Below are 16283 nucleotides of genomic sequence, written 5' to 3'. Positions count from 1 at the left end.
GATTGATTACAGGCATTCAGATAAATAAGTAACGTAAGGATGAGCGAATAACATATGCTAGCCTTGGCTAATACACTAAGAGTGTTGAAATGTTGAAAAAATCACACAGTACCACCAGGACTTGTCTTCTTTAGAACAATTATTTTTAATCGGATTCAAGTTTTCAGTCTCAAAACCACCCAAAAAAAAAACAAAACACAGAACAGAAAAGTTTTTACGTGACCTTATTCATTTAAATGATTGTATCTTGAGAAAAATTATAAGAAAGCCAAACATATTTTCCTTTGGTACATGAAACTCAAATGATGGTGCAGATCACTCACATATATTTATAAACTGGTGTTGATTTGAACAAATTAAATGGAGTAAACATTAAGTAAACAACTAACAGAAAAATAGTGAATGAATCTGTAACAATTCTTTTGTCTTCTGGCTAAACAGAATGTAGAAACACAGACATCTTCAGATTCCCAGAGCCTCTTTGGTCACCTGACATCCGAGCAGGACATTACCCACACACACACACTGAGACAGATCACCCACTGAAACACACATACACTCAAATCATCAGTGTGTGTCACAGAACTGAAGATATCTGAACGAATGTGTTCTGGAATGGAGATCCCACCTTTCTGAGAGCCGATCCATGACGCTGCCTTCATGGCCACAAACTGCCACTCGACCTGCTGCTCTATTTTACAGCCGCATAACCAGATCAGAGCCAGGAGAGTGGCCCATACTGACCCATCCACCTGTGTACAAGCCATCATCCACTGCATTTGTTACTGGACACTGGACACAATCATCGCTGTCTTATTATTTCATCACATCTCTCACCTGTGCTGGTTTCTGATTGGTCAGCTCATCCTCCGTCTTCCCAAACACATCAGCCAGTGTGGCGTCCAGCTCCCAGCAGCCTGACGCCTTCTGGAGAGAAACCAGCTGGAGAAACGGGTCTGCAGAGAAAGAGAAAGGCAGGCCTGGACTGGTAATCTGGCATACCGGGCAAATGCCCGGTGGGCCGACACACTTGGGGGCGGGGCCGCGATATAATATGATTTTTTTTTTTTTTTATAGACATAAAATTGGCCAACGACCGGCCCATAAAGCAGAGACAGCGGCCCATTGGTTCATTTTCCATACTGACACTGGGCTGGCCCAATCACATCTCTTAACAGACTCCACCCCATCCCCTGTGTTTCGTGTGTCATATGCAGTGTCTCAGAGCCAAAACATCTGAGGATTAGCATGGAGAAACAAAAGCGCAAGTGCAAGGGGGGTGCGGAGAAGTTGCGGGCAAAAAAATAAAATAAAAAATTTTGAGGTTGATGCCTCAACGTGAAAAAATTACTGACATGTTTAGTACGGTTACAGTAGCTTCAGTTTACAGTACCTGACGACGTGCAAGAACATAGAAGAGACACCTGTCAGGCAGAGGAGCAGCAGGTGTCTGACAGTGAAGCCAATGAGGGACAGAGTAAGCAGGAGAGTATAATACAAGCGGTAAGCAGGGTAGTTACATGATTAACAGGGAGGGAGGGAGTGAGGGACCCACGATGCGACGACGACGATGATGATGCTTTACCTAAATTAATGAATATTAGGCTAGAAGACAACATAATCGTCGTCGTTATTATAAAGTCAGACTGTCACCTACTGCTCTGGTCACTCAGTCAGCTAAAGTCAAATAGCACAGCAAAAGCTATTTTGCACTGTTTTTTTTTTTTTTTTGTAGCTAGCAGTGTGCCCTTGTAGCTATCAGAGTTCACTTATGCAGTAACGCCCCTTCTCGTTAACTAGAAAAACCTGAAATGATGCAATTTGGTTTTTCAAAAAAAAAAAAAAAAAAAAAATTCAGGTTATTTTAATGTAATATTACTGATGTGTTTATTTCACAACGAGACTATAAGTGTCTATTTATAGCCGTTAGTCGTGATGATGGTCTACTAGATCTCACTTTTCAGCTATAAAAAGTTATGTTTTGTAGCTCTTGTACCCCATTACTCTGGTATGAACACTTGGTTGTTTATGGCAAGTGAATAACATGTATATCATTTTATTAGGACGTTTTTTGCGAGTAATTTGGTAGTAGGCTATAGTTTTTTTCATTGTTTTTAATGGGGAGTATCTAAACAATAAGAGGTAAATGTTTGACACTTAAAGAGGGGTTTGTGCTCTTTAAAACAAAGTATATTTGTAATTATAGTTTTTCTTCTGTCTGTTTCGTTGAAAAAAAATGAAAAAAATATTTCTTTATAGAATTATCAGTATACTACATCCATGTTCTAAGGGTTAACTAGCTTTTATAACATGGAGCACATTGTCCATCAAGATTATAATGCAAAGTTAAACACTTAAAATAAGATTTTTTTTCTGATCTTTGCTGTCTATTGGTGTGTAGGCCCTACTCCACTGCCACTTTTGATCACCAGGGAGTCAGTCAAGCGAGAGTGAGTACACTGGTCCACTTGCACTTACTACTCAGCTTTGTAGGGGCTTTGGGGAATGGAACAGTAGGTATGCATATTTACAGGGACTGCAAGGATGGTGTACTGGTGGGTGGTGTCGAACCGATTGTGGTGGGCCGGTCTGAGCAAAAATGCCAGGGCCATTTTTTTGTCCCAGTCCAGCCCTGGAGAAAGGTATATGTGCGTTCAGTCCTTCTGGGGATCAGGTTCTACTATATAATATATAATGTATTTATATAAAATATTTATATTAGCACAAACAAATACACACATTTTATATATATATATATATATATATATATATATATATATATATATATATATATATATATATATAAAATGTATATAAATATACATATATAAAACATATCTTACCCAATTTGTGAGACCAACGTCGTTTACCTAAAAGACAAACTCATTTCAAGATGCACATACTGAATATATATTTACTGTTATGTGATGGAAACATTCTGACATTATAATTTTAATTATTTTATACATGTTCTGAACAAATGTAAGTGCTGCTTGGCATGAAAGTGTGTCGCCACAATGCTAACATACTGTGGGTGGTTTCTTACCAGATCCTGGATGAACACTTACATCTGATAGCTTAGAAAATAACAGCACACCTCAACAAGCCACACGAGTTTAAGGGATTTGTTCATGTCTGTAGCACAAATGTTTGAGACAAGCTTTCTGTGCTCTTGATCAGTGTGGTAGCAGCTGGACTGACCTTCATATATATATAAACATGCTAAATGAACATAATACAATCTTGATAATATTAAGAACTAAAGTACTTAACTAAAATAATTACAAAAACAATTAAATAAAGCAATAGTTTTGTGAAATTGGTACATTTAATTAATATTACATTGGTGTGCATTTACCCAGTCGTGACGTAGACTTGACACGTGACTTTCCGGCTACAGGCAGAGAAACCAAAGGTCAGAACAGATTCAGATCTGGACAAACAGCCAAGAACAGACACATCCAAAAGAACTAACTAACAAGAAAGGCTCTGCAATAGTGACTCTTATTTTAGCAAACAACACAAATGCATTCTCACAGGCACAAAAAGTTTGAAGAGAATCACTTACCAGATCCCTAAAACAGGGGAAAAAAGAAAAAGAAAAAAAAATTACATTGTAAACTGGAAAATGATATGAAAAGCATTTGAAATCCTTACGGTCACTAAAACACATGAGATATGATTTATCTTACCCTGCAAGGCTCTTCTTCACTTTCCTAAAAACACATTTATTTCACATTATTAAAGACAATGTGAAACTTCCTAGTTCTCATTCAGTCAGTCACTAAGAGTTACGTTAGTGACTGACAAATTGGGATCACGCCAAAGAGCCCTATCATCTTCAAGTGTTAACAGAACCAGCCAATGGACTTTGCGAGTGAGATGTGCATCACCAACCACGCCCCGTGCTGCAGGTATATTGGAAGCGAGCAGTTATGCACTCACCAAGTCTTCGCTGAGGAGCCGAGCGTTTCTATGTTGATTCAGCCCTGCTAATCTTCAACGAGTTTAGGCAGGAACACACCAAGTCGACGGCGACAAACTAGTGGCGACGAAAGCAGACTGCGGGGTTGGCTCACGTCGGCAGTGTCTGTGTCAAAAGTTGGCCTGACACACTAAACCGACGCTCGACAGTCGACGGCCAAGTAGCACGTCCGTTCTGTGCCTGCGTAAGATGAAATGCCTTTCCGTACCAGCAGGAGCCAGTAGCTGAACAGCCAATCAGAATGATCAGATGGCCCGACAGACTGATGAGCTCCGACGCCAATTCAACATGTTGAATCGGCCGAAAAAAAGCTGACGAGGACCAACTTCAGCCAACGGTGTGGAACACACTGAGAAAACTTAGGTTGGCTTTGTGTGTTCCTGCCTTGTGGTGCCGAACCTGGAAGAGTTCCTGTCTGTGCGTTTGGTGTGACGGTGCATCAGCGGTGATGGTCTTCAAGAGTAACTCTGCACAGTTGGAGCCTTTTCTGCACCCTATGTTGGCAATCTTCCCCCTGTGCAATTCAACACAAAAGATCTTTTCCTCTGAAAGAGTGAACTGGGGTTACCTTTTCCAAAATGTCATTCCACCCATGCGTTTCTGGATGTGGTTGTTTCCTGGCTCTGGCTGACAGTCACGATCACTCCCCTTCTGCTGAGGTAGTGTTCGTGGATGAGTCATGTACCCACTGCGGGAAGATAACCATCTTGGTGATGAGATCAAGACTCCATTACCTTGAAAGAGATGGGGTCCCCTCTGCTATCCCCCGATCTAGTCCTCTTGCTGGCTGGCAGAAACCTACTTTGGTGGCTCTCCAACCCCTGCGGCCCACTCCTCTGTGGCATTGCAAGCTGTAGAGCATATGAATGCTGGTGCTGGTCCTTCTCATGGAAGACCCAGTATCTCATTTGGAATGCCACAGGAGGACCAGATGTCGATGGCTGCATCTGAGAAAAGGATTGAGTCCTCTGGAGATGAGGATTCGGCTGCGTTGCCCCCTTCGGGTAGAGCAACATTGTTCGAGTCTGATCCAGAGCTGCCAGCCATGCTTTCCCAGGCCGCCGCAAGCATCAGGCTGCTCAGCAGTGCCCTGCTCCATTAAGTTGTGGAAGGCACCTTTGTCTGCCCAAAGCTGCTCCGGAACCCCCTCAACTCTCACTACCCTCAATGGCCCTCCAAAGGATTTGTGGAGATCCCACAGGTGGAGCGTGCAGTTGCGGTGCAGCTTTGCCTGCAAAATGCTGCCATCTGGTGGGGTCATCCACGTCTTCCACTCTCGTGGCCAAGACTTACAGTGCTGCTGGACAGGCTGCGTCTGCCCTGCATGCCATGGCGCTCCTGTAGGTCTACCAGGTGTGATCAAAGTTCTGACAAAAGTGCAATGCAGGAAATTCGTAGAATGATGGACCTCGCCCTCTGGGTGACAAAAGTCACTGGGTAGTCCTTTGGTCAGGCAATGTCCACCTTAGTGGTCCAAGAGCGACATTTATGGCTCAACCTGGCTGAGATGAGGGAAGCCGACAAAGTTTGCTTCTTTGACTCCCCCCTCTCCCAGGTTGGCCTATTCGGCGATGCTGCTGAAAACTTTGCCCAGCAGTTATCAAATGTACAGAAGCAGACGAAGGCGACAGATGCCTCCACCAGTGGCTGGGGTGCTGTCTACAACAGGCTTCTGGACAGGACCTTGTCTGCAGTTGTATATCAATTACCTCGAGTGGCTGGCAGTATTCCATGGCCTGTGCCGGTTTCGATCGTTGCAGCGGGACAAGCATGTCCTTCTTCCACCCCAAGGGTTCGGGGGGGATCAGGCGGCTTAACTGGGGTGCTGGAAGATGCATGATTGTGGTGTTTTTCTTAGGGATCCCAATTCGTCAGTCACTGACATAACTCATAGTGGCTGACTGAATGGGAATGTCTTGTCACCACAATCCCTGCATTCACCGCTGATTGACCAGGCACTGCTCGGCTCCTCAGGGAAAACTTGGTGAGTGCATACCTGCTAGCTTCCTATATACCTGCAGCACGGGGCGTGGTTGGTGATGCAAATCTCACTCGCCAATGTCCATTGGCTGGTTCTATTAACACTCGAAGATGATAGGGCTCTCTGGCACGATCCCAATTCATCAGTCACTGACATAACATATCTGTTCCCTCCTTCAGGGAACGGGATTACATTAGTAACCTAATGTACATATCCAAAACTTGATTTAACATATTAATAAGGAGAAAACATCAAATGTACTTTAACAAATAGTCAACTTACAGAAAAAGTGATTCATACTCACACAATCAGAGCCGGGACCTCCTCCTCTTAGCATCGGTCTGTTTGGAATATGTAAAAACCCTAAAACAGAAATTGATTTCGATTAACATATGAAATGAACAAGGGCACATTGGTCTTGAAATTATAATAAAAATAGACACAGACATGCTCACAAGTTTACAATCAGAGAACCAACCGCATGTCTGCACTCTTGTCTGCAGCAGGGGTCCTTTCACAGTCTGTCTGCTGTCTTTATTACTGGCAATGAAGGCTGTATAAACACTGCTCACTCCTGTCTGAATACTGGTCTTCACGATCCTGTTCCTGAAGCGCTTCATTTTTTCCATTATACTGCTCCTGATGCCAAACAAATCTGAACCACTTAACTTCTCCTTCTGCTCCAGAGAACGGATCAGGGTCCGAGCCGCCAGATAGTGGACAGCCAACCTGCAACAATATGGAGGAAATTTGTTGGATTAGAAGAGTAAACAGTGGATTTCACTACAATTCAATGTGTTTCTATGCGTGTTTGTGTGTGTTACCCTGTTTCCTCAGTTGGTTTGAGGCAGAAGTGGAGCTGGTTTGTTACTTGTTGATCTTTCAGACTGTATTTGATTGTCACTGTTCCCTCAGAGCCTCCTGAACTCTATGAGACAGTAAAAGATGACAGAATAAGGATTAATAGCATATAAAAAGCTAAACTATATCAGTTTTATGGCCTCTTTTGTAAGCATTTAAAGGTGCCCTAGAATCAAAAATTGAATTTATCTTGGCATAGTTGAATAACAGGAGTTCCATACATGGAAAAGACATACAGTGAGTCTCAAACACCATTGTTTCCTCCTTCTTGTGTAAATCTCATTTGTTTAAAAGACCTCAGAAAAACAGGCGAATCTCAACATTAATATGTACGCCCCCAATATTTGCATATGCCAGCCCATGTTCAAGGCATTAGACAGGCAGTTAAAAAAAATTATTAAAAAAAATCTATGGGGTATTTTGAGCTGAAACTTCACATTCAGGTGACACCTTAGACTTATATTACATCTTGTAAAAACTGGTTCTAGGGCACCTTTAAATATAATAGATAGTGAAACCTTCAGGCTTCAAAAAGGGACACAAAAGCACCATAAATGCATCATTGTTGACTTTGACAAACATTTTACTACTCAGTCCTATGTAATCAGTTGAAAAAATAAAATGATTCATTCAGAATTTTTTTTATTCATGTGTCTAATTAATACATGACAAAATACACGCTACATCATCTCACCTCTCCTTTAAGTTGTGCGTAAATGAGTGCCCTTTGACCCTGGAAGAGCACATTGACGCGTGGAGACAGTATGGAAACAGTAATGCCACGTGGACGGGTCCAACTCACAGAGATTTTAACCACAGCAGGCTGCATCGCTAACCTGAGGGACTGCATCACCTGATATAGTTTGTAGAGAAAGAGAAACCATTGAGACATGTGACTAGGAAACATTTGTGCCTGTGAAATCCAGTGGAGAGCTTTACTTTGGGCTGCATGCGGTCGGTGCCTGTGATGAACTGAGCGTGACCAGATCCCTCCCTGGCCATTCCTGTGATGAGGGCGGTACTTGCACCCTCACCAATCCCGAATGAGAAACACCTGAACACACAATAAACTCTGTTAGTGTAAGTGATGAAGATATGAATGATGGGAAGATCAAACCCAGCAGACCTTTACCTGTGAGAGTGAGCATGATGTTTCACCAGATCCAGCACCTCTTTAGTGTTAAACACCTCTCCATCAGTGAAGATGAACAGCTGAAGAAAGAACAATAATTTGAACATTTAAATACAAAAAACAATACACAATAAAAATGTACCCCTGCTGTCAACTGTGTCTCTAGGAACTTTTAGCGTCCTGGAAATAATATTGTAGCCATAGCTGTCTTCTCTTTTTTTGTGTGTGAGAACTCTTTTGTCTACTACTCAACTTCAGCACATGCATGTTTCACAACTTTTAACACAACTGCATTTGGACCACACGGGCCATCTTTCCCTCCCCACATGCATCAATGAGTCTTGGCCGCCCATGACCTTGTCTCCGGTTCACCACTGTTCCTTCCTTGGAGCACTTTTGATAGATACTGACCACTGCAGACCGGGAACACCCCACAAGAGCTGCAGTTTTGGAGATGCTCTGACCCAGTCGTCTAGCCATCACAATTTGGCCCTTGTCAAACTCAAATCCTTACGCTTGCCCATTTTTCCTTCTTCTAACACATCAATATATATCCACCACAATATATCCCACCCACTAACAGGTGCCGTGATGAAGAGATAATCAGTGTTATTAACTTCACCTGTCAGTGCTTATAATGTTATTGGTATTAGGCTACACAGAGGCCTAAGACATATAGACAAGGGCAGCCAGTATTAACATCTGGATCTGTGCACAGCTGAATCATCAGACTAGGTAAGCAAGCAAGAACAATAGCGAAAAATGGGAAGGGAGCACACGATTTAAAAGGGCCGCTCGCTAAATCAGTGCATAGTTAATGATGCCGCAAAATAGGCAGTTAAAAAAATGAATAAAAGAAAATCTATGGGGTATTTTGAGCTGAAACTTCACAGACACATTCAGGGGACACCTTAGACTTATATTACATCTTGTGAAAACTGGTTCAAGGACATCTTTAAGCTGATTATTCATTTTCACCCCAGAATGTAAAAACGAAAAATCAAGCCAATTTTACTTTACTGAAAATGAAAAAAGAAAAACAAAAAGGCACCATTTTCTCAATATTAAAAAAAAAAAACTAATGATCGGAAGATAGCATGATTACATTACTGTATGTACATTTATGACAATTAATTTATTAATGCATGTTGAGGTGTTGTTGTACCTGTCTGGGGTGGGCGCGGTAACAGGGCCGACTGTAGATGTATTTTAGAGGCTGTAAAATATCTGTGCCGCCCAAGTCTGGTTGCATTCTCTTCACTATCCTCAGAGCCTGATCCATCGTTTTCTGATTGTACTCGACACTCCCTCTGCAAAGACAAAGAAAAACATCTCATCTGACACATTTCAAAACTGAATATCTGAATATCTATGAATGAAGATCTAGTTACTCGAAAGTGAAGGAGGACTCAAAACGAGAGCCAAATCCATAGATGTTGAAGTAGCATCCCATGGGCAGACTCTTCAACAGTAACATCAGAGTGTCCTATAGAGAGACATAGACAGGTATTAAAGTGCGTCTCATCAGAATACTTGTCAACAGAACCGAATGCACATTTTAAAGGTTCCCTAGAATTGAAAATTGAATTTACCTCGACATAGTTAAATAATTAGAGTTCAGTACATGGAAATGACATACAGTGAGTCTCAAACACCATTGTTTCCTCCATCTTATGTAATTTTGATTTGTGCAAAAGACCTCCGAAGAACAGGTGAATCTCAACATAACACCGACTTATGTAACAGTCGGGATCATTAATATGTACGCCCCCAATATTTGCATATGCCAGCTCATGTTCAAGGCATTACACAAGGGCAGGCAGTATTAACGTCTGGATCTGTGCACAGCCGAATCAACAGACTTTATGCAGGTAAGCAAGAAAAGACAAAAGCGAAAAATGGCAGATGGAGCAATAATAACTGACATGATCCATGATATCATGATATTTTTAGTGATATTTGTAAATTGTCCTTCTAAATGTTTCGTTAGCATGTTGCTAATGTACTGTTAAATGTGGTTAAAGTTACCATCGTTTCTTACTGTATTCACTGTATTCATGCATGACGAACACTTTGTAAAGATCCATTTTGAGGGTTATATTAGCTGTGTGAACTTTGTTTATGCAATGTATTATAGAGTGCGAGCTGAGGGCGGGGAGCGGGAGGATTTAAAGGGGAAGCAGCCTGAATCGGTGCATTTATAATGATGCCACAAAATAGGCAGTTAAAAAATTTAATAAAAAAATCTTTGGGGTATTTTGAGCTGAAACTTCTCAGACACATTCAGGGGACACCTTAGACTTATATTACATCTTGTGAAAAAGGGTTCTAGGGCACCTTTAAAGGGATAGTTCACCCAAAAATGAAAATGTGATGTTTATCTGCTTACCCCCAGGGCATCCAAGATGTAGGTGACTTTTTTTCTTCAGTCGAATGCAAATTATGATTTTTAACTGCAACCGCTGCTGTCTGTCAGTCAAATAATAGCAGTGATTGGGAACTTGAACAATAAAGGTGATGATACACGGGGCAACTTTTTGAGCAATGTTGCTGGGCAATGTTGCTGGGCAATGTTGCCGTCAACGGGCAACCTGATGAGACACAGGGCAACTAATTAGGGCAACAAACAGTTGGCAGCAACTAATCAGAGAGGAGCAAATCTATTGCCAACTCAATCAATACTTTATTATAAACACTTTTTAGGCACTATTTCAACTTTTCAAATATTTTCTTCATTTTTATTAAAAATAAATGCTTTTCCGATCTGATTTGTGACAGGAAAAGGGAGAAGAGCGAGTTCGGCAAAAGGCGGATTCGAACCCGCGTCGATCGCATCAAAAGCTATTCAAATGTCAAACGCCCTACAGCCTACGCTACTACAGACGTTGAAAAATCCCGTCTTTTTAGTATTTAACTGAAATCATTCAATGGCTTCATTACAGCTTACACACATTACTTTCAGACAGTTGTTGGTATTTTAAGCAATATATGAGGTAAATTCCCTGTTTTGGGTTGACGCATGACAACTTACTAGCGTAAAAGATAAAAGTTCACACTCCTTTTCTCCGCTCCACTGCCGCTGAGAGGCCGCCATCTTGTTTGAATTTTTTCTGAAATCTCAGAACCGGTCACGTGATCGGCTGCTAACATTCTGATTGGAGGATCTCAAAAAATTGCCCACGACCGATTTAACGTATCCAGATATATATTTGTTGCTCATTCTCAGTGGGAAAGTGCCCAAGCAACGTTGCTCGGCAATATTGCCCGGCAACATTGCTCAAAAAGTTGCCCCGTGTATCATCACCTTAAGAGTCGAAAAAACTTCCATAGACAAATCCAAACTAAACCCTGCGGCTCGTGACGACACATTGATGTCCTAAGACACGAAACGATCGGTTTGTGTGAGAAACCGAACAGTATTTATATAATTTTTTACCTCTAATACACCACTATGTCCAACTTCGTTCAGCATCCTGTTAGTGAGGTCTGATCGCGCTCTAATGACGCAAGTGATATCTCGCCCATATACTTCAATGAGAGCTAGACATCACTTCCGTTGTCAGAGCGCGATCTGACCTCACTAACCGGAAGCTGAACGAAGTTGGACATAGTGGTGTATTAGAGGTAAAAAATTATATAAATACTGTTCGGTTTCTCACACAAACCGATCGTTTCGTGTCTTAGGACATCAATGTGTCGTCACGAGCCGCAGGGTTTAGTTTGGATTTGTCTAAGCAAGTTTTTTACTGTTATAGTTGAAGTTCCCATCTACTGCTATTATTTGACTGACAGACGGCAGTGGTTGGAGTTAAAAATCATAATTTGCGTTCGACTGAAGAAAAAATATCACCTACATCTTGGATGCACTGGGGGTAAGCAGATAAACATCACATTTTCATTTTTGGGTGAACTATCCCTTTAAAGGTGATGATACACGGGGCAACTTTTTGAGCAATGTTGCTGGGCAATGTTGCCGTCAACAGGCAACCTGATGAGACACACGGCAACTAATTAGGGCAACAGACAGTTGGCAGCAACTAATCAGAGAGGAGCAAATCTATTGCCAACTCAATCAATACTTTATTATAAACACTTGTTAGGCACTTTATTTTAACTTTTCAAATATTTTCTTCATTTTTATTAAAAATAAATGCCTTTCCGAATTGATTTGTGACAGGAAAAGGGAGAAGAGCGAGTTCGGCAAAAGGCGGATTCGAACCCGCGTCGATCGCATCAAAAGCTATTCAAATGTCAAACGCCCTGCAGCCTACGCTACAACAAACGTTGAAAAACCCCGTCTTTTTAGTATTTAACTGAAATCATTCAATAGCTTCATTACAGCATACATACATTACTTTCGGACAGTTGTTGGTATTTTAAGCAATATATGAGGTAAATTCCCTGTTTTGGGTTGACGCATGACAACTTACTAGCGTAAAAAGATAAAGGTTCACACTCCTTTTCTCCGCTCCACTGCCGCTGAGAGGCCGCCATCTTGTTTGAATTTTTTTCTGAAATCTCCGAACCGGTCATGTGATCGGCTGCTAACATTCTGATTGGAGGATCTAAAAAAATTGCCCACGACCGATCTAACGTATCCAGATATACATTTGTTGCTCATTCTCAGTGGGAAAGTGCCCAAGCAACGTTGCTCGGCAACATTGCCCGGCAACATTGCTCATTGCGAGTCTGTGCTCCTTTACCATGATGCATCATACACTCCATACTGCCTGATTGGTCCATCAAGAAAATAAACTCAGCTTTTGTTGCCAGTGAGGACATCACTTCCTCTGGGAACTCTGGGTACAAACTTATCATGACCACTGGGTCCCTCATCAGAGAGCCTGAAATAGAGAGAGAGGGTGCTTCTCAATATGCGTTCTTCAGCAATCTTGCGTCCTTGTGTTCTTGCTCTACGTCATCATCAACTGTCGAAGTTCAATACCAATACTCAAGAACGCAAGAACGGAGGACGCATGAAAGTACACGGATGTGTTCTTGATATTGAGGATGCATTGAATGCAAACTTGAGAGAATCGAACCGTTAAAAATCCCAGAAGACGCTCGTTCTCACTTATGAGATTCCCGCTACAAGCTCGCAAATGCGTGACGGCTCGTGAAAGTAAACCGTTTGTTTTGCTTAATTTTAATAAAGTGATTATCTGAAGAAAGCCTGCAGTACTTTTATTGGAATATAAAAAAGAATTTTAACAATGACAAAGTACGTGACACAAAGGCTACTCACTTTCATAAATACACACAGAGAAATAAAAATATATAAAATTATATGAAAACAATGTCTAAAATAATATGAAAGAAATAATTTAATAGGTTTGTTTGTGATGTTATGTTGTATTTATGTGCATTAGCCACTTATAATATGCTGGGACGGCCAGTTGAGTAACAAGATCGCAGCACATCTCAATTCTCAAATGATGCGTTCTGTGTCCTCGCGTCCTTCCGAGTTTGTTCTTTTAAGGTCGCCTGGCAAGACCGGAATCTACGAGAGCGCAAGTCCGTTCTCTGCGTTCTTCGAATTGAGAAACAGCCAGAGTCAGTGACAGCTTGATCACTCAATCCCATAATCCCAGTGAGCTGCAGGTCATACCTGATGGGGCAGTGGTCACTCCTGCCTCCACTATAGCAGAGGGCTGATGGGTATCCTGATAGAACACAAACAGCTCAACGTCCTTATCAAACATGTGACCAGGACTCAGATTCACCTACACACATAAAAACACATGCATCAAACTGCTGTGCTCACACATCCAGATAAACACATGAAGACACACAGTACCGTCGCCTGAGTGTGATCAGAGTGGAGGAACACTAGAGGATCCAGAGTGCAGCTGGACTCTAGTTTGGAGATGGGCTTTGGAGAGCTCACATGGACACTGAGAGTCAGCGTGTAGGGAACAGATCCACATCCTGATGAAATCTCTGAGACTATACCAGCAGCTGAACCTGACACACACACACACACACACACACACACACACACACACAGAGTGTGTTAGAATCAGCTTCTCTCCACTAATAAAGTGTGTGTCAGCAGCTGCTGTAGTACCTGTTGGTGTGTATCGGGGGTTGAGTACAGCCGGCAGACAGAAGCGCAGCGAGTGGTCGGCCTGCAAAGCGAGCTCGGTGACGTAGATGATGGTGACGGCAGCGCTCTGACCCGGCGACAGACACCCGACACTCAGTCCGAACACATCAGGACACTCTTCGCTCTCTTCCAACAGAAACGCCTGCTGACCCGAACTCACAGCGTCATCATAACGATCCCTCGCCTGTGAGACACAATTTTGTTATATGGTGCTAAAATATGCAAATCAGTGTCAAACAGACTTATATTTGGACTCACAGTTTCTCTGTCTTGCACCTCTGCCACAATCTCCTGCTCTCCGATCTTGGCACTGAAGTGGCAGACAGCAGCATCAGCAGGCAGAGGGAAGACGAACAAGGCCTCCAGGGGGCGCTCTTCCTCATTCACATACTGCAGAGTGGAGGAGACTGTGGCTACATGATCCTGAACCCGAACCTCCACTGAGATGCTCTTCAGAGGCACTGAGTCACACAAACCAACACAACAACATCACAAATAAACCTCACATGCAGCTCTCCGAAAGGTAAATAAAGGGTTTAAATGGGCTCCATCCTCATAAAGAACAGATTAAAGGTGAACAGGAACACGTGACAACATGCCCCAACTGATAAAACAGAAAAACTTAAATTCTGATAAAATCAACGTTTTTTTCACCACAGTAAAGATAGTTTGTGGCTTTAAATTCAGATTTCTTTTGACTGTAAATCTGCAGTGTGCTGTTGCAGATATGAAAATAATATCGCATTCTTTATGATTTTGTGAATTCAGACTGATTTGTGAAAACTTAATGCAGTATTACACTGAGGCTGTGCTTAAGAATAACAGTCCACAGTAGAGCTGCACGATTAATCATTATAACTTCCTAAATGACAACGATTCTCATGTGTCTAAACCATTGACAAAATCATACCAGAACATTCAAATCTGCAGTATTAGTATGTATTAGTATGAAACAGCTTCACAAACAGCTTTTCAACCACACACTATTTCTGTTAAAACACAAAAGAACTGAGATTAGAGTTTATAGTTCGGATATAAACGCTGACGTCTATGGTAGTTTGTATTACATCGTTACACCACCAGGTGGCGACAAGTGAATGTTAAAAAAATATATTTGTCATTGAATCATTCATTCAAGAGATTCGTTCAAAAACGCTGATTCATCCAGTAATGGTATTTATGAGTGAGTCATTGAATCATTCAAACTGTTTTTTAGATAAATAATCCATTTCAGATCAATTAAACAGTTTAAACAGACTGCATTTTGTCAAATCCTCTGGTAAATCATCTTATTTTGTTTAGTTCATGAATCATGATCTCTCTTTGAAACACAAAAATCTTGATTCTCAATTTGGCATTAGATAAGTAGTAATACTGAGATAAAGCCCTCGTGACAACTTCCTCATTTGAAAAACACTTCAGCTTCCAAAAATATAGCTTTAGTGTTCAGTTAGGAAACAGTAACAGTAACAGTAAATTAATATGATGATTCATACCTGACTCGTTTTTCTTAGTCACAAGACCGCAGTTCACCATTCTGACGCTCCGCTCGACGAAATGACGATTTAATTTAAATCGAAACTCAAACACTGAACCTACGGCACTTAAATCTTCACAGACCAGTGAGGTATATAAAATAAATTTGTGTATGTACGTATTTTATATGTCTAAGCTGTTGCGTATGTCTTTTTCTTCGCTCTGTGAACGCGGCGCGGCTGTTGTATGACCGCCCCCTACCGGGTGATAAATGTCATTACAAATGGTTCTTTTTGCTCCAATTAAAATGAATCTACACGTCACGTGGATCTTCTTACTGACCATTTGCTCAGATTTTTTCTTTTTTTTCTTTTTTTCAGGATGCACTGTTTGCAATTCCAAATACAATTAGTATTTTAATGTCATTGTGATGTAAATTTTAATGTTTTTTATATTCACCAAATTTGTGTGTTTCTGCAACTGTGGCCACTTCTGATCTTGTGAACTTTTAGAAAATAAAATCTCTTAAATATACACTTTCAATAGGTAAAATCGCTTAAATATACACTTTCAATCTCTTAAATATACACTTTCATTAGGTATATTTTATGTTTTTTTTTAGAAACATATCTATATATATATATATATATATAGAGATATAGATAAATATATATATATATATACAGCTATAAATGTATAGTATTCGAAAGAACAATGATGAATAACTGGATGTTTGTTTAAA

At 41.2% G+C, this 16283-nt stretch overlaps 2 protein-coding genes across 2 annotated transcripts in view; one reads left to right on the top strand and one right to left on the bottom strand.

The window, feature by feature from the left end:
* The window catches only part of LOC137015595 (uncharacterized), a 76338-nt gene that overhangs the window by 44046 nt on the left and 16009 nt on the right, over nt 1–16283 (top strand). The gene's annotated exons all lie outside the window — the stretch shown is intronic.
* LOC137015555 (von Willebrand factor A domain-containing protein 5A-like) lies at nt 280–15601 on the bottom strand. Its single transcript, XM_067380603.1, has 24 exons — nt 15562–15601; nt 14324–14526; nt 14027–14249; nt 13757–13923; nt 13568–13682; nt 12625–12803; nt 9351–9445; nt 9125–9263; nt 7960–8039; nt 7767–7881; nt 7522–7680; nt 6791–6894; nt 6414–6695; nt 5035–5352; nt 4720–4866; nt 4554–4673; nt 4385–4499; nt 3693–3716; nt 3569–3575; nt 2532–2632; nt 1394–1450; nt 838–993; nt 629–752; nt 280–542 (listed from the first exon to the last, which is right to left on the bottom strand). The coding sequence occupies exons 1-24, from the start codon at nt 15599–15601 to the stop codon at nt 463–465; spliced, it is 3150 nt and encodes a 1049-aa protein (XP_067236704.1). The 3' UTR covers nt 280–462.

The sequence above is a fragment of the Chanodichthys erythropterus genome, chromosome 24 (genome assembly GCF_024489055.1).
Source record: "Chanodichthys erythropterus isolate Z2021 chromosome 24, ASM2448905v1, whole genome shotgun sequence".
Lineage (NCBI taxonomy): Eukaryota > Metazoa > Chordata > Actinopteri > Cypriniformes > Xenocyprididae > Chanodichthys > Chanodichthys erythropterus.
Note: the sequence above shows the minus strand (reverse complement) of the source record. Positions and strands in the feature narration are given on the sequence as shown.